The sequence below is a fragment of the Micromonas commoda genome, chromosome 12, assembly GCF_000090985.2.
Source record: "Micromonas commoda chromosome 12, complete sequence".
Taxonomy (NCBI): Eukaryota; Viridiplantae; Chlorophyta; class Mamiellophyceae; order Mamiellales; family Mamiellaceae; genus Micromonas; species Micromonas commoda.
Window position 1 is genome coordinate 248,806 of NC_013049.1, and position 16,453 is coordinate 265,258.

The 16,453-nt window shown below is 66.1% G+C and overlaps 11 protein-coding genes across 11 annotated transcripts; 7 read left to right on the plus strand and 4 right to left on the minus strand.

Moving 5' to 3' along the window:
* Positions 1 to 130: 130 nt before the first annotated feature.
* MICPUN_103550 (predicted protein) lies at positions 131 to 1,045 on the plus strand (the record flags this gene model as incomplete). The annotated part of the gene is made up of 1 exon (XM_002508926.1): positions 131 to 1,045. The coding sequence occupies one exon, from the start codon at positions 131 to 133 to the stop codon at positions 1,043 to 1,045; it is 915 nt and encodes a 304-aa protein (XP_002508972.1).
* Positions 1,046 to 1,334: 289 nt separating this feature from the next.
* MICPUN_109298 (predicted protein) lies at positions 1,335 to 2,349 on the plus strand. Its single transcript, XM_002508927.1, has one exon. The coding sequence runs from the start codon at positions 1,386 to 1,388 to the stop codon at positions 2,271 to 2,273; it is 888 nt and encodes a 295-aa protein (XP_002508973.1). The 5' UTR covers positions 1,335 to 1,385; the 3' UTR covers positions 2,274 to 2,349.
* An 81-nt stretch (positions 2,350 to 2,430) lies between these two features.
* Positions 2,431 to 3,003, minus strand: MICPUN_63231 (predicted protein; the record flags this gene model as incomplete). The annotated part of the gene is made up of 1 exon (XM_002509171.1): positions 2,431 to 3,003. The coding sequence occupies one exon, from the start codon at positions 3,001 to 3,003 to the stop codon at positions 2,431 to 2,433; it is 573 nt and encodes a 190-aa protein (XP_002509217.1).
* Positions 3,004 to 3,186: 183 nt separating this feature from the next.
* MICPUN_103548 (mitochondrial carrier family) lies at positions 3,187 to 4,236 on the plus strand (the record flags this gene model as incomplete). Its single annotated transcript, XM_002508928.1, has 2 exons — positions 3,187 to 3,264; positions 3,376 to 4,236. The coding sequence occupies 2 exons, from the start codon at positions 3,187 to 3,189 to the stop codon at positions 4,234 to 4,236; spliced, it is 939 nt and encodes a 312-aa protein (XP_002508974.1).
* A 484-nt stretch (positions 4,237 to 4,720) lies between these two features.
* MICPUN_87162 (predicted protein) lies at positions 4,721 to 5,419 on the plus strand (the record flags this gene model as incomplete). Its single annotated transcript, XM_002508929.1, has 2 exons — positions 4,721 to 4,938; positions 5,014 to 5,419. The coding sequence occupies 2 exons, from the start codon at positions 4,721 to 4,723 to the stop codon at positions 5,417 to 5,419; spliced, it is 624 nt and encodes a 207-aa protein (XP_002508975.1).
* Positions 5,420 to 5,546: 127 nt separating this feature from the next.
* Positions 5,547 to 6,449, plus strand: MICPUN_63228 (predicted protein; the record flags this gene model as incomplete). The annotated part of the gene is made up of 1 exon (XM_002508930.1): positions 5,547 to 6,449. The coding sequence occupies one exon, from the start codon at positions 5,547 to 5,549 to the stop codon at positions 6,447 to 6,449; it is 903 nt and encodes a 300-aa protein (XP_002508976.1).
* A 69-nt stretch (positions 6,450 to 6,518) lies between these two features.
* Positions 6,519 to 7,022, minus strand: MICPUN_87385 (predicted protein; the record flags this gene model as incomplete). Its single annotated transcript, XM_002509172.1, has 1 exon — positions 6,519 to 7,022. The coding sequence occupies one exon, from the start codon at positions 7,020 to 7,022 to the stop codon at positions 6,519 to 6,521; it is 504 nt and encodes a 167-aa protein (XP_002509218.1).
* A 696-nt stretch (positions 7,023 to 7,718) lies between these two features.
* MICPUN_63226 (predicted protein) lies at positions 7,719 to 9,429 on the minus strand (the record flags this gene model as incomplete). Its single annotated transcript, XM_002509173.1, has 2 exons — positions 7,719 to 9,042; positions 9,186 to 9,429. The coding sequence occupies 2 exons, from the start codon at positions 9,427 to 9,429 to the stop codon at positions 7,808 to 7,810; spliced, it is 1,479 nt and encodes a 492-aa protein (XP_002509219.1). The 3' UTR covers positions 7,719 to 7,807.
* Positions 9,430 to 10,306: 877 nt separating this feature from the next.
* MICPUN_98178 (p-type ATPase superfamily) lies at positions 10,307 to 12,910 on the plus strand (the record flags this gene model as incomplete). The annotated part of the gene is made up of 1 exon (XM_002508931.1): positions 10,307 to 12,910. The coding sequence occupies one exon, from the start codon at positions 10,307 to 10,309 to the stop codon at positions 12,905 to 12,907; it is 2,601 nt and encodes an 866-aa protein (XP_002508977.1). The 3' UTR covers positions 12,908 to 12,910.
* Positions 12,911 to 12,942: 32 nt separating this feature from the next.
* RSP11 (radial spoke protein 11) lies at positions 12,943 to 13,593 on the minus strand (the record flags this gene model as incomplete). The annotated part of the gene is made up of 1 exon (XM_002509174.1): positions 12,943 to 13,593. One exon carries the CDS (start codon positions 13,591 to 13,593, stop codon positions 12,943 to 12,945), a length of 651 nt encoding a protein of 216 aa, XP_002509220.1.
* A 505-nt stretch (positions 13,594 to 14,098) lies between these two features.
* Positions 14,099 to 16,453, plus strand: IC140 (flagellar inner arm intermediate chain; the record flags this gene model as incomplete). The annotated part of the gene is made up of 1 exon (XM_002508932.1): positions 14,099 to 16,453. The coding sequence occupies one exon, from the start codon at positions 14,099 to 14,101 to the stop codon at positions 16,451 to 16,453; it is 2,355 nt and encodes a 784-aa protein (XP_002508978.1).

Consider the following 16,453-nt stretch of genomic DNA (forward strand, 5'->3'; position numbering starts at 1 on the left):
GGTTGCGTGCTGCACCGTGTGACGGGCGGCCAAAATGATCGAGAAACTCTCAGCTCCTGTCGGTGGCTTTACAACTTTTAGCCAAACAGAGATCTCGCGCACAGTCCGTCCCCTACTACGCTAGGCGTGAATGTCATCGAGAGTTGCGTCCCGAGCGGCGTCGCTCGCGTCGTTTGCGGTGCGGCGGCACGCCTCCACCACCGCGACGGCGCCCGACCTCCCCAGCGAGATATTCAAGCGCTCCAAGCACAACAAGCTCGGGCTGTCGAAGGTCCTGGACGACGTCACCATGCGTTCGGGCGAGCACGACATGAGGGTGTTCGGCACGGGCACCCTGGCGGCGCTCACGTCGAAGTCCGCTTACGTCTCCTTCACCGCGAGCCACTACCACTTCTACAGCGAGCTGGAGAACAGGCTCGACGAGGCTCACAGGGCGGACACCCCCTCGGGGCAAGTCTGGGGGAAGTTCGCGTCGGAGCTGAGGAGGGCTCACAGGCTGGAGAGGGACCTCGAGGATCTGTTGGGGACGAGCGTCGGGGCTCACCCTCCATCCCCAGCGACGTCGGAGTACGTCGCCGCCATCGCCGACGCCGCGGAGCGTGAACGCGGCGGTCCACCTCTCCTGTTGGCGCACTTCTACACCAGGTATCTCGCCGACCTGTTTGGAGGATCCATGATGGGCTGGCCCACGCGTCGCGCGCTCGGACTGGCGGACGTGCCCGCGTTTTACACCCACGACGACGCGTCGATAAACGACGACAGGTTCGAGTACGTGGAGAGGGTGTACGCCGCCATCAACGCCGCGGCGAGAGGCGCCGACGACGCGGTCGTCTCCGCGGTGGCTGACGAGGCTAAACTTGCGTTCCGGTGCAACGCGGGAGTGTACCGGGAGGATGGCCGGGGTTCGTCGCTCTCGGCGGCGTTGGGCGGGGCGCGGGTGATGTGGGGGTACGCGAAGGAGCGGGTGTGGGGCGCGAGGGAGCAGAGGGACCTGTTCGGCAGGTTGGTCAAGCGAAGGGACCCGGTGACTGGCGAGTTCAGGTAGCAGCGAAAATCGACGCGACGATTGGGGACCGATTGGCGCAGAGCGGGTCTCGCCAAAATCGCGCCGGGATGAATGAGAAAACCTAACCCAAAAAACACGAGTCATCCGATTTCGAACCCAGCAAACAGGGTTTAGCCACAGCCAGCCAGTAGACTGGTAGAGGTTGCCCTGCTGGCCGGTGCCGTGCACGGAGCGTGCGCCTCGCTCGTCCCTCGTTCGTTGGTGACCAAAAAAATCCGAGGATCAGATACGTCAACAGGATTGTGCGTCGCGGAACCAATCGCGGTCGCGCACGGGCCTCATCCCCGGCGCGTGTCTCTCGGGAACAGCGAAGCATACGATGGCGATGACAGTCGGACACGCATCCGCCGCGGTGCAGTGCGCCCCCGTCGTCGCGAAGGCGCGGGGCGCGCGCGTCTCCACCTCCTTCTCGTCGAGGATGCCCCAGCCGAGGCCGATTCTTCGGATGACGCCGCGTGGAAACGATCGGGCGGCCCGGCTGGTCGTCCGCGCCGAGGAGACGGTCGGGGAGAGGGTGATGAACGCGGCCGGTTCGCCGGAGGAGGAAGCCGCGGGCCTGGCCTCCATGCGCGCCGCGCTCGAGGCGAAGGGGGACTGCCCCCCCTGCGACGACCAGACCGCGCTCTGGTTCCTCCGCGACAGGAAGATGGACGCGGAGGCTGCCGCGGAGAAGCTCGAGGACTTCCTCCGCTGGCGCGCGGATCTCGGCGTCATCACCGACGAGGACATCAAGCCATCGATCGACGCCGGCGCCGCGTACGTCCACCCCCACCTCGACAAGGAGGGCCGCGCGGTGATCGTCGTGGAGATCGCCAAGCACATCATCAAGAACCGCGACCTGGAGGTGAGCAAGAAGCACGCAGTGCACGCCGTGGAGCAGTGCCTCAAGATGATGGAGGATGCGCCCAACGGCAGCGGCAGCATCTACGCCGTCTGGGACATGCGGGACTTCTCGGGCGCCAACGCGGACCTGGACCTCGCCAAGTTTTGCATCCTCGACGTCTTCCGCAATTACTACCCCAAGCGCCTCAACCAGGTTGCGGCGATTGACTCGCCGTGGGCGTTCAAGCCCGTGTGGGCCATCCTGAAGCCCATCATCGGCAAGTACAGCAGCGTGGTGCAGTTCGTCAAGGCTGAGGACGTGCTGAAGAACTTCGAGCCGGGGAAGGAGCCGAAGTGTCTGACGACGGGCGCGGGTCGGGGGTGAGACAGGAGGGGTCTGAGGGTTTATCTAAAAAGAGCAGAAGCTCGTGTTGATAAAGTATCGTATTCGGTGATGTGGTAATGACCAAAGGGTAACGAGTGTCTGATGCGCGTTTCACGAACGCCCGTTGCCCCCACCCGCGCGCCTCGTCCCAGCTCGCTCACGCCCGCGTCTCCCCCGGGGCGGCGTCCCCCGCATCCCCGTCGCCGCCGCCGCCGACGATTTCTCGAAGCGCCGCCTCCGCTCTGTTCACAGCCTCCGCCTCCCTCATCGCCCTCCACGCGCGCGCCGCCTCCGCCTGCTCCCTCCACCGCTGCAGCCGCTCAGCCTCCCTCTCCTCCGCGCGAGCCGTCTTGTTCTCCCTGTGCGCGCGGGCCTGTTCCTTGATGAACGCAGCCTTCTTCCGGGCGCGCCTCCATCGGTTTTTCCCCTTCGCGGGCTTCACGGAGTAGTAGTCCACGTTGCCGCCGCCGGCGGAAGCTCCCGTCGCGTCCGCGTCCGACGCGAGCGCGGCGTCGGTGCGGAACCCCCGCGCGGCGAACCCGCGGCCGAGTCCACCCGCGGCGCGCGCCTCGAGCCAACGCTCGGACCCCGACGATCCGCGACGGAGCGCGAGCGTCGCCGCGGCGGTCCTAGGGTTGAGCGAGGCGACCGCGGTGGACGCCTCGAGCGCCGCGGCGCGTCCCCCCGATCGGCACGCGACGGACGCCAGCCTCCTCCAGATGCCGTTCATGTTCCTCGGGACCCCGGTGCGATCGGTTCGGCGCGATACGCGCGGCGATTGACTGGGCACCACTGCGACGTCCCGGAGCCTTCAGGACAGATGACGATCCAACTTTTTCGTGAGTGACCACGACGGACGAGTCTCGCACAGTCGTTCGGTCGCCGGGCGGGCGACGCGAGGAGGGCGGTAGGGATGGCCGCGACGCTGGACCCGGGCACACAGGCTGGGATCGGCGCCTTCGCCGGCCTGGTGGAGGTATCGGTCAACCAGGTGAGACGCGCCCACCTCGTCCGCGTGGGCACCCGCCCCGATCGAACCGACACCCATCCTACGATGCGAACTGACGCCTCTCTCCCCTTCCCTCTCTCTCCCCTTCCCCAGCCCCTGCACACGCTGAAGAACTTCACGCAGGACGGTCGCGTGCTACCCATGAATCCCGCGGTGTGGTACCGGGGCTGGAGCGCGGGAGTGCTCATCGGGGTTCCCATGGCGGTGGTGCAGTTCGGGGGTAGCAGGAGCCTGGAGAGGGCGTTCGGTTCGGCATCGTTCGGGTCTTCCGGCGGCGACGCGACGAGAGACGACGTTCCCGCCCGCTGGTCCACCCGCATCGCCTCCGCGGCGCTCGCGGGCGCGGTGTCCGGCGCGGTGATCAACCCGCTGGACGTGTGCATGACGCAGCAGCAGAAGTTCGGGGGCTCGCTTCGCGCCGTGGCGACCCGGCTGGCTCGGACGCACGGCGCTTCCGTGGCGACGCGAGCCGCGTGGGCCACGATGGCGAGGGAGGGGTTCTACGCGTGCGGGTACCTCTGCGCGGCGCCGTGGTTGAGGGACCGGCTGGACGGACACGCCGTGCAGCACGTGGGAGGAGGACACGGCGCGCCAAACGGTGGGAACGGCGCGGCATCAATCGGAGGGAACCGATCCTCGTGGAACGGCTTTGTCGCCGCCGCGTCAGCCGGAGCCGCCGCGGGAGTCCTGACGCAACCCGTCGACACGGTCAAGACCCTGATGCAGTCCAACCTGGGGGACGGGCGCAACGTACGGGCCGCGGGGTATCTCGAGACGGCGATGGCGTTGGTGAAACGGGACGGCGCGTCGGCGCTGTGGAGGGGCACGGCGCCCAGAGCATTGAGGATCGCCTCCGCCACGTTTGTCCTCGCGACGGTGAACGAGCGGGCGGGGGAGTACGCGGCGGGGGCGTCGTGGGCGGTGGACGGGGTGGCGGAAGCGAACCCATCGTAGCGTTCGACGTCATCGCGTAGTCGAGTTACCTAGAGGATGTAAGACTTAGCGACCAAAAAGTGCAACTCTCTGATGAAAAAAAGCCGTCAGCTCGTCCTTACCTCACTTGACTCCGCGGAACCGAAGGGGCGACATGCTGACCGCGGTGGTGCGCTCGCCCGCGCTGCGACTGCTCCGCCATCGCGCACCTCGCGGCTGGTCGCGTCGAACCGCCGCCGCACCGCGAGCGGCGTCTTCCGGCCGTTCGATCGAGGGCGAGACCGCGGCGGGCGCCTCGGATTCCGGATACGCCGCGGCGCGGGAGGCGCAGGCGGCGCGCCTCCACCGCTTCTACGTCGACGATCCCTTGCCGCCCTCGGGCGGTACCTTCCACCTCGGACGAGAAGAATCGAGGCACGCCACCAAGGCGCTCAGGCTCAAGCCCGGGGATCGGCTCGAGGTGTGCGACGGCGCGGGGGGTTTGGTCGTGGCGGAGCTCGTCGGCATGGAGGGCAGCGGGAGGGACGGAGGCGTCGCCGCCGTCGCCGCGGTCGGGGAGGTCAGGCGCGTGCCGTTCGCGGGTCCGAAGTGGGACGTCGCCGTGGCGTGCGGCAGCCTCAAGGGGGGAAGGGCGGACTGGCTGGTGGAGAAGTGCTCGGAGCTCGGAGCGTCGTCGCTTGTGCCGCTGCTCACCGAACGCTCGGGATCTGTCGGCGGATCGTCGTCGTCGTCGGGGGATAATAAGAGGGGCAAGAACCGAGGCAAGGGCTTTAACGACGGCGACGAGCTCACGGGGAGGGAAGGGCGGTGGGAGCGGGTCGCGGCGGCGGCGATGAAGCAGAGTCTCCGAAACCATCGGCTCGTCGTGCACCCGGCTTTAACGACGACACAGCTGTGCGAGATGGTTCGACGCGCGCCGGTGGCGTTGCTGTGCGCCGCGGGTGCACCGCCGTTGAGGGAGGTGATGTCCATGGCGGAATCCAGGACGGGCGATGGGGTGGAAGCCGGGTACTCGGAGGGGGGCGGCGTGCTCATCGTGGGGCCGGAGGGGGACTTCACGCCGGAGGAGGTGGAGACGTTGGTGGCGGCCGGTGCGAGACCGGTGGGTTTGGGGCCGCTCAGGCTGCGCGTGGAGACGGCGGCGGTGGCGATCATATCCTGCGTGAGTATGACGCACCCGCGGACGCAGCCTCCGGGATGCTGAGGGCGCGCAGGCGGCGATTGTCGGTCCGTTTCTAAAAGTAACATACGCAGGTGTTGAGAGCTAACCTGCTGACTTCGTGTTGCTCAGGGTCTCCCTTTGTCCCACCCATAGGATCCTGACGCGCGACATGGTCGAGTCCCCGCGCGGGTCCGACCCCAGCTCCCGCTCGCTTCCGCCATCGCCGCCGCCGCCGAACGCCGTGCTCGCCGCGGTGGGGGTGGAGCCCCACCCCGAACCGCGGCCGACGTCCGCTTTCGGCGCGAACGAAGTTTACGATGTCCTCGGATCGGACGACGCGCTGAAGGCTGAGGTGGAGGCTGCGACAGCCGCGCTGCGGGCAGACCTCAAGGCTACGTCCGATCGACTCGCCGAGCTCGAGACCGGCGCGGCTCTGCAGGAGCTCGACGGAATGCAGGGCGAACTCGCGAAGACGATCAGAGCATGGCGCGAGGAGATGTACGGTGGCACGATGGAGGCTTTGTCCGAGCTCGAGGCGCTAAAGCTCGCAATCGAGAAGGGAGGATCGCTGGACGCCGACGTCGTTCGCATGGTCGAGGAGCTCGCGGCGACGAAGCTCGAGGCGAACGAACTCGGGGCCGTTCACCCGCCGGAGTTGGCGGCGGCGCTGGCGAGCATCGGGGACACGGACACGATCGAGGGGGTGGAGTCGTGGATCGAGGGGCTCGCCGCTCGCGTCGTCGACGCGCACGGGGCCGAGCCTCCGTCGCCGCTCCCTCCGGCGGAGATGGACGTGGAAGACATGGACGACGCGGAGATCGACGCGAGGATCGCCGCGATGGAGCTGAGGCTGGAGGAGGCAAAGGCGAGCCGGGACGAGGCGCTGAGGCTCCGAGCGCGGGTGGAGCGAGAGGCGGCGGAGTTCGTGTCGACGCTGGCGGAGGATGGCGCGGCCGGTCGTCCTGGTGGCGTCGTCGCGACGGACGTGGTGCGTAAGGTTCTGGAGGCGGTGGGCGGTGGCGCGGAACTGGACGAGCTTCGCGGGATACTCGAGGAGGACGCCGGCGGCTAGGAGAACATTGCGTAACGTTTGAAAAAAGTTAACAAGTCGGTACTTGGCGACGAAACGAATCGACGCCGCTCATCGTTTCACCCACTGGAAAGCCTTCCTCGCCTTCTTCCGACCGGGCTTTTTCCTCTCCACCTTCCTCGGATCTCTCGTCAGCATGCCCTCCTTCTTGAGCGCGGGCCTGAAGTCGGGTTCGTACAGCTCCAGCGCTCGCGCCAAGCCGTGCCGGATAGCCTGCGCCTGCCCCGACAATCCCCCGCCTCGCACCGACGCGTGCACGTCGAACAGACCCATCGTGTCGGTGACGAGGAACGGCCGGATCATCATCGCGCGGTGGTTGATGTCGGGGATGTGCGCGTCGAACGGCCTGTCGTTGATGGTGACGGCGCCGTCGCCCGGGCGGATGGTCACCCTCGCCACGGAGGTTTTCCTTCGACCAGTCGCCGAGGACGCGCCGGTGGCGTCCCGCACCGCCACACGATTGGCCCTTCGCTCATCCTCCCGCTCCTTCTCGCTCTCCCTTCGCTCCGCCCTCAGCCGCGCCTCCTCGCTCTCCTCCGCGTCGATCTCCTCCATCGAGGGCAGATCCGGCTTGTTCGGGTCCCCGCTGGATGACGACTCAATGTCCAAGATGGTGTCCATGGCGCGCCTGGTCTCCTCGCCGATGGCCCTGAAGTGCCTCTCCACGCCCGTCTCCGGGAAGTTGCCGATGAACACGCCGGGTGTGGGCTCCGGGACGGCGTTCTGACCTGCGCTCGTCGGATCGAAAACGGGGCGGCGTCAGCGGGAGTTCGTTACCGGAGAGACGACGGGTGAAATCGGGTCCTAGGGTTAGGAAGACGGTTCCGTCCCCGCGCGTCGCACTTACCCACGTGGTGCTCCTTCTTGGTCACCCTGCGCTTAATACTGCGCACGTACTGATCCGGGAACCCCTCGACGCCGCCGCTCTTGGGGAACGGCCACTTTGCCTTGCTCATCCCCCGCCTCCACTCCGCCCAGTGCGCCATCGCTGGCGACCGCGAGGCGGGTCGATCCTCCGCGCGCGCGGACCACGCGGCGCTCCCCCGACCGACGCCAGTCAGGCGCCCAACTCCCTCAACGGGCGGGGTCGACGGCGCGAGTCGAACCGCCTCGAGCCGGCGCGCCAACAGCGACAGAACCCGGCGGTTGCTCATGGATCCAACGGCGCCGAAAATCAATGGCAGCGAAAGTTCAAGCAATCTCAGCAAGGCAAGAAAAGAGGATGCGGGAGGTTTCGCAACTGGCGGCGACTCGCGAGATGATGAGCGCATGGCATTAAAAGTTATATATATGTAATCACGCGAGAGCTGGGCGCGGCGGTGTATTTACCGTGTCGCCCCTCACAGTTTGCGGCGCTTGTACCGCACGGTGCACGGGTGCTTGGGGCCGACGACCATCCCCTCGTAGTCGGGCTCCGGGAGCTTGCCCACGAGCTCGAAGTCAAAGTTTCGGAGCAGGTGCGACCAGATGGTCTTGATCTGCATGTACGCGAACGTCTCTCCCATGCATCCGTGCCTGCCGCTTCCGAACCCGATGAACGACGCGTAGGCCCTCTTGTCCTCGGGCGATTCGCCCTTGAATCGCTCGGGCTTGTACACGTTGGGCTCGGAGTACACCTCGTCCATGCGGTGCGCAAACGCCGGGGACGTGGCGACGATGTGCCCCTTGGGGACGACGAACTTCTTGCCCTTCGTGGTCTCCACCTCGAAGGGGACGTGGCATTGCCTGAGGAGCATGATGAGGGGCGGGTGCATCCTGAGCGCCTCCTTGATGCAGAAGTGGAGCTCGTCCATCTCGGCGAGGATGTCGAAGTCGATCTTGTCCCCGTGCTTTGCCATCACGTCCTTCTGCTCCTTCTCCAGGTTGGGGAAGATGCGTTCCTTGTTGGCGATGGACAGCAGGCCCGTCCAGGTTGAGGTGATGGAGGACGTGTGCTGCCCGGCGAAGAGCACCGCGATGAGCATGCCCAACACCTGGTCGTTCGAGAGCCTGCTGCCGTCCTTGTACCGAGCGTCGATGAACGTCTGGAGGACGTCGGGCTCCACGGCGCCGCTCTCCCTCCGGCCCTGGATGACCTTGTCGAAGATGGCCGCGAGCTCCTTGCGCGCCTTGTCCCTCTTACGGTGCGCCTCGATGGGGGCGTAGGGGAAGAACACGGACAGAGGGACCATGCCCTTGTCCAGGTCGTGAACGAGGGTGGTCACCTCGGAGAAGAGCGTCTCGCGGATCTCGCGGCCCAAGAGGCACCTGGACGCGGTCAGCACGATGAGCTCGGAGAGGGCGTCGAGGAGGTCCACCTCGCCCTCGTCGCCCCACTTGGCGAAGTAGTCCTCAGCCTCCTTGACCATCATGCCCACGTACTGTCGGAGTCGGTCGGACTTGAGCGAGTTGGCGAAGAACCTGAACTGCTCCGCGCGGGTGATGTGGTCCACGTCGAAGACGACACCCTTGCCGAAGGTTGGCACGTTGAACTCGTACACCTCCTTCTGGGACATCTCCTGGTCCCGCGCCTTGAAGAAGTGCTCCGAGACCTTAGGGCCGATCAAGAACGTGATGCGCTTGTGGAACACCGGGACTGCGCGGGTCGAATCGAACGGGGGTGCGTGGTCAGCGGCAAATTTTCGGCGGATTTGGCGATCTCGCGGCGACGTCATCGACGGGCGGCTCATCGGGACCCGCGATCGCGACGAAAGGGAGACGGATGTGGTCAGGACTCACCGGTGAATGCCTCGCCGTACTTGGGGTAGGCCCTGGCCATCAGCCCGATGGGTCCCTTGAGGAACTCGAGCATGCCGCCGAAGACGGGCGTGGTGCCGATGACCGGGGGGCTCTTGCCGGGCTTCAGCACGGAGTGCGAGAGGCCGTCGAGGATGAAGACCAACACCGCCGCGGCCGCGAGGGCCACGGGCACGAGGGCCCAGACGGGAACGCCGATGGCATCCGCGATGAGTTCGACGCTCATGGTAGACTGACGATACGAAAGGACGTCTTTCGCAGGGGACGCGCTCCGTCTAGTGGATGCTCGGCCGGCGGTTGGGGAAGATCGCCAAGATTCGAACGGCGTCGAACCGATGGCCCAGAAACGTCCGCTCTGATCCACAGGCTCAAGCGGGATATCGGGCGAATTGACTCGAGAATAGACCGTCGTTTTCCAGCCCTGACTGATTCCATCACAACAGACGACCGAAACATCGCCAACTTGCCAACGAGTTCCGAGTTCATCCGTGCGAATCAAGATCTTTGATCGCACCAAAGCGGAAGAGCGATCTTCTGGCGACGACTTCCATTGGCAGCCGCGACGCACCCAGGAGCCCGACCGTCGAGGCCCTCTGCCGCGTGCAGTGACCATGTCTTTCTCGTTGACGACGTCGCACGTCGCCGCGCCGACCCTGAGGCTCAGGGCGGGTGGGTCGGACCGCGTAAGGGCGCGATGCGGCACCCGAACGGTGACTCAGATTACCTCCTCTCCGGATGGCGCGTGCCAAAGGCCGGCGGCGCTGGCGCGACTGGAACCGCACGCGGCGCTCTCCACCCGCCGGGGTGCCCCACCTCGTGGTCTCGGCCCCTCGCCGCTCGTGCCGTGCGCGCCGGGGTTCCCGTGCGCGCGTCCTCACCGCCGCCCCCGCGTCGAACGTTGCGCGAAATGCGACGCCTTCTTCCAGAGGATAGGCCTGGTGCCCGAGGGTCAGACTCTGCGCGACTGCTGCAAACGGGCGATGGGGTACACCGACGACGGTTGGAGTCGCAGACAAGTGGCCGTCGGCGCCGCCACGTCCGCGGCGCTGGCCACGGGCGCCTACGTCGCGTTCGAACGTTGCGGCGGGGGCGGCGGCGGGGGGATGGGCCCCAGGTTCGGCGGCGGCGGCGGCGGGGGCGGCGGCGGCGCCTCTCGGCTGAACGCGTCGGCGACCGCGTCTTTTTCCACCGACGACGGTCAACGCGGCGGCGACGTGAACGTGCGATGGCTGGAGGAGGTGGTCATGCTCGACGTGCGGGGGATGCACTGCGGCGGTTGCGCGGCGAACGTGCGAAGGACCCTCGAGGCGGACGGTTCCGTCGTGTCGGCTTCGGTTAACCTGGCGAACGAATCCGCGCTGGTGAGGATCGGCGTGGACGTGCCCGCAACTGACGAAGGACTGACCCGTGCTGACACCTTTACGAACTTCGAGGATAAGGTGGTCACCGCGGTCAGGGCCGTCGGGGAGAAGCTGGCGAGCGCGGTGACGGAGCGGGGTTTCCCCACGTCCGTCAGGGAGGCTTGCGGCGTGGCGGTGTCCAACGTGTCCGCGACGGACGCGGCGCTGAGCAAACGCGAGGACAGGTTGAGGCGAATTCGGGAGAGTACCAAGCGGGTGGTGGTGGCGTGGGCGCTCGCGGCGACGTGTCTGATTGGACACGCGGCGCACATGCTTCAGGGGTGCTGCCCCCCGGCGTTTCTCAAGGTGTTTTGCAGCACGCCGGTGCACGCGGGTCTGTCCGTTTTCGCCATGCTCGGCCCCGGGAGGGAGATATTCGTGGACGGGTGGAACTCCTTGAAGAGCGGCGGGCCCAACATGAACACGCTGGTGTCCCTCGGGGCGCTCGCGTCCTTCGGCATGAGCACGGCGGCGGTGATGCTTCCAAAGCTGGGCTGGCCGACGTTTTTCGAGGAGCCGGTGATGCTGCTCGCGTTCGTCCTGCTCGGCAGGGCGGTAGAGGAGCGAGCCAAGCTCCGGGCGACGAGCGACATGAGCGCTCTGCTCAACCTCCTTCCCCCGACCGCGAGGCTCGTGCCCAAGGGTGTCGACGAGGTGAAGGAGGGCGGCGAGTACTACCGCACGGTGCCCACGGCTGTGATCCGACCCGAGGATACCATCCTGGTCCTGCCGGGTGACAGGATCCCGGTGGACGGCGTCGTGGTGAAGGGCGTGAGCCAGGTGGACGAGGCGGCGATAAACGGCGAGCCCATCCCGCGAGCCAAGCGCGTCGGCGATGAGGTGAGCGCCGGGACGGTCAACTGCGACGGCGCCATCACGGTGCGGGTGTTGAGCTCGGGCGAGGAAACCCAGGTGGCCGGAATCGTTCGCATGGTCGAGGCTGCGCAGCAGAGGGAGGCGCCCGTGCAAAGACTGGCCGACGAGGTGAGCGGTAAGTTCACGTACGGCGTCATGGGGGTGAGCGCGGCGACATTCGCGTTCTGGTCCACGATCGGCACGAAGATCTTCCCAAAGGTGCTCGCGTCGGCGGCTGCCACCGGAGCCAACGCGCCGCTGCTCCTGGGCCTTCAGATGGCGGCGTCCGTGCTCGTCGTCGCGTGCCCATGCGCGCTCGGTCTCGCGACCCCCACCGCCGTCCTCGTGGGTACGTCTCTGGGCGCCAGACACGGCCTCTTGATCCGCGGGGGTGACGTGCTGGAGCGAACGCACGAGCTGGATACCGTCGTGTTTGACAAAACCGGGACGCTGACGGTGGGCAGGCCCGTGGTGAGGAAGGTGGCGGTACGGGACGGTCTGAAGGAGGCGGACGTCATCGCGTCGGCCGCCGCCGTGGAGAAAAACTCGAGGCACCCGCTCGCGCTCGCGGTGGTCGCCGCGGCGCCCGGCGCCGTCCCGGACGTGGACGACGGCAGCTTCAGGCAGGAACCCGGCGCGGGAGCCGTCGGCGCGGTGCGGGGCAGGACCGTTAAAGTCGGGACGCTCGCGTTCGTGACGGGCGGTGAAAGCGCCGGTGTGACGATTCCACCGGAAGTTGCGTCCATCGCATCTAACTCCAACCCCGGTCGCACCCCAGTTTTCGTCGCAATCGATGGAATCGTCGCGGGGGTGCTCGAGATGGAGGATGAGGTCCGAGCCGACGCGGCATCCGCGGTGGCCAGGCTCCAGAGAAGGGGACTTCGCACCGTTCTGCTCTCCGGGGACAGGCAGGAGACCGCGGAGAGCGTGGGAATGTCCCTGGGCATAGCCAGGGAGGACATCTACGGCGACGTGCGGCCGGAGGGAAAGGCTCAGCTGGTTGAGAAACTCCAGAAGGGCGGCGCCACCGTCGCCATGGTGGGCGACGGCATCAACGACGCCGCCGCGCTCGCGCAGGCGGACGTCGGCGTGGCAATGGCGGGCGGGGTCGGCGCGGCGTCCGAAGTGGCCTCAATCGTACTCCTCGGCGACTCACCCTCGCAGGTCGTGGACTCCATCGAGCTCAGCAAGGCGACGTTTGCCAAGATCAAGCAGAACCTGGGGTGGGCATTTGCGTACAACGCCGTCGGCATCCCAATCGCCGCGGGCGCGCTCCTGCCGTTCACCGGCCTCGCGCTCACGCCCAGCGTCGCGGGTGGGCTCATGGGCTTCTCGTCCATCGGGGTGATGGCCAACTCGCTTCTGCTGCAGCTCACGGGCAAGAAGCTGAGCAAGATGCCCGAGTCCAACAAGGTTGAAGACGACGAGGGGGGTGACGAAAACGTCTGATGAGATGGAGCACCTACATTCGTTTAAATACAAGCTCACTCGCTAGCCTCGAGGATCGCCTGGAACGCCTCCGTTTTCATGACGTCCGCGAACGTGATTTCGACGTCATCATCCTTACCCTCGTCGCCCTCGCCCTTGGGAAGTTGCTCCTTCAGCGCGTTGAGTCGCTCAGCTGTCATGGAGGGATCCTTCTCTGTGAGGGTGATGAACGTCTCCAGGAAGGTCCCGGCCCTGAGGCTGGGGTCGTCCGCGCCATCCTTCACGGCGCCGAACACGTCAAAGAGGCTCGCGACGATGCCCACGAACGTCGCGTCCGTCATGGTGAGCAGCATCACCAGCGGCGTCCTCGGATCCGCGATGTTCTCCTCGAATTCCCCGAGCTGGAACGCCTGATCGACAGTCGAGCCCATGATCCCCGCCCCCACGCACTTCGCCTTCAGGTCGCTCAGCGTCCCTACGCCTTCAGAACCTTCAAACGCGACCTTGATCTGATCCACCGTCGGCGGCACGATATCCACCACCGCCGTCCTCGCCACCGCAGCCAGCTCGGCGAAGTACTTGGCCGAGAATTCGTACAGGTCGTGGGGCTGACGGCGAACCACCTCCTTGGTGTACGACTTGAGCACGTCCGCCAGCTCGGGCGGGACGTTGATCTGCTCGGCGCAGTACAGGGGCTCGACGTCCATGTTGCCTGGGATGGTCATGGTTGACTCCTACCCTTCGTAGATGTGACGCGACCGTCTGCGCGGCGCGGCGCTCTGTGGCGGGCCAAAACGGGGCGACCTCCAAACCTCGGCTCTCCGTTTCCGGATTTGGAGCGCGACTTTGAAAACTCGGACCGCGCGATTGACCCGCCACACTGTCCATGGGCGAGCCCGAGGCAGTGGCAGCGGAGGTGACTGCCGCGGCTGAGGCCGAGGCAAAGCCCGCTCCGATCGATGCGGAGCCCGATGTTCCGGCAGAATCCGCGCCTGTCGAGGCGGGGGAACCCGAGCTCCCGCAAGTTCCCGCGGGAGTCGCCTCCCTGTTTCTCACGGGTGCGAGATTCGTCCACCCATTTCCTCACCCCGTCACCGGGCGCGACCACCGCCCGTACCCCCACGACCCCGACGCTGACCCCACCCACCCTCAACCGTGACAGATAAAACCCGAGAGATCGCGGGTCTGGAGGACGTGGGCCCTGACCTGCCCATGAAGGCGGTGTCCAAGGAGCTCATCACCGGGGACATCCAGTTCAGAGGCGCGCTGTCGTGCTTCGAGCCCGCCAGGGAGGCGATCGAGGCCGCGGACTACGACCCGATCGTCCTGCGGTACAACCCCGACGATACCTACGGCGACGGCGCCAACTTCGAGGTGGCGTGCACCAAGGAAACCGCCGACAGGTTCGAGTTTGAGGCCCAAGAGGCGTTGGCGTTGGAAGCAGCCGCCGCCGAAGCCGCCGCCGCGGAGGCCGCCGCGGAGGCTGAGCGCAACAAGAAGCCTCCGAGGGCGCGCGCGGGTCCCCAAACAATCAGACCCTGGGTCACAGACGGCACCACGGAGGCTGAGATCGACGCCATGACGATCAAGCCGGACTCGGAGCCCCCCGTGGTCATCTCCTTTTCGCGACCTCGGTCGGAGTTTGGCAGGGCGATCAACTTCGGCAACGCGGACGCGCTGGACCTGTTCGACTCGAGCCGGTGCGAGGTGAGGCCGAAGAAGGAGCAGCTGGAGTTTGTGACCCTGACCCACCTGGACGCCGGAGTTCAGGCTGTGCCCACCGTGAGCGAGATTGAGGTGCAGGCCACGCCCGGTCCCCCCAAACCCATGACCACGCAGACAGAACCGAGGCTCATGGACCCCGAGGAGGCCAGAGCGCACACGCGGAACGGAGGCGAGCTCGCCACGTTCCTGAAGCGCATCCAGAACGACCTGGAGGGGATGCTCCTGGAGAACTCTGTATTCAATTACTATGAAGACGACTTGGAAATATTGGCTCAGTACGACGACGACGACGCAGACGAGGGGACCGGGACCGAGGAGATCAAGGAGACGATGTCGTTCTCGTCCCTGACCCACAGCAAAGGGAGGAAGGCATCGTGCGTGGACTGGAAGCCTAGCGATAAGCTGGCGCTCGCGGTGTCTTGCGTGGAGCCGCACTCATTTGAGGAGCGGGTGGAGGCGGGCGGGCAGGCTCGACCAGGTTCAGTGCTTGTGTGGCACTTCACCGATCCGATCAACCCCCAGTACGTCCTTGAGGCTCCCGTGGACGTGCACTCGTTCGCGTTCAACCCGGAGGACTCCAGCGTGATCGCGGGCGGTTTGGCCGACGGTCGCATCGTGATTTGGGACACTAGTGAGATTAGGGATGAGATTCTGGCGTACCAGCTCCGGCGCTCAAAGGGGGGCGAGGGCAACAGCAGCATCGGTCCACCCGTGTGCCGTCCCAAACAGCTGTCCGAGGCAGCCATGTCTCACGTTCTCCCCGTCACCGACATCAAGTGGCTGGGTCCCGTCGCGGTGAATCGCAAGGGCGAGGTGACCAAGACAGAGGCTTGGAACTTTTTTGCCACGACCTCGGCGGATGGAAGGGTTCTCTTCTGGCCAACCGAGCTCACCAAGAACCCCAAGACGAAGGTGATGGAGTGGACACCTTCGCATGAGTGCAAGATGACGCGCGGGGAGGTCCCGGGCATCCTACAGGCCGTCTCACTCGACTTCATCGACCTCGCCGGGGGTAAGTCCACGTTTTGGGCGACGGGCATGGCGGGCGAGGTTGCGCAGTGCGACTTCAAGATGCAGGAGGGGGACGAGACGGTTCCGATGGATGCCTCCAGGACGGTGTCGCACTTCCACGAGGGACCGGTGCGGAGCATCGAGAGGTCGCCGTTCTTCCCAGACGTGGCGTTGTCGGTGGGCAACTGGACGTTCAAGCTGTTCAAGGAGGGATCCCAGAAGCCGATATTCTCCGCTCCCACGTCGGACGTATACCTCTCCGTCGGCGCGTTCTCTCCGAGCAGGCCGGGCGTCGTGTACATCGCCAAGAGCAACGGCGAGATCGACGTGTGGGACTTCACCTCCAAGTCCGATAGGCCGTTGCAGACTGTGCGGGTGTGCAGCGGGGACATTGGCTGCGTCAAATTTTGGCCGCACCCCGAGGAGAAGAAGGGGCAGTTGCTGGCTGTTGGCGACGCGGCGGGTGTCTTGCACGTCATGGAGCTGCCCCGGTCGTTGCGTCGCGCGGTTAACGGCGAGAAGGATCGGATGGAGGGCTTCCTCCAGCGCGAGACGGACCGCGTGAAGGATGTGGACGGTCGACTCGAAGGCAGGGAGGCGCAGATCGAGGAACTGGAGCGGAGGCTGGCAGAGGAGGAGGCCGAGGCGGCGAGGCGTAAGAAGGAGGAGGAGGCGGCGGCCGCAGCGGAGGAGAAGAAAAAGAAGTCCTCGAGGAAAACGCACACGGAGGAGGACAAGGCGGAGGAGGAGTTCGATAAGATGGAGAGAAAGTTCCTCATCAAATTGGGGCTCGTGGAACCCAACGAGGACGAGTTGGAGGAGGGCGCATGA

Bases quoted from the DNA above. Each gene is read 5' to 3' on its own strand.
- MICPUN_109298 (XM_002508927.1), top strand. From the start codon at position 1,386: ATGGCGATGACAGTCGGACACGCATCCGCCGCGGTGCAGTGCGCCCCC.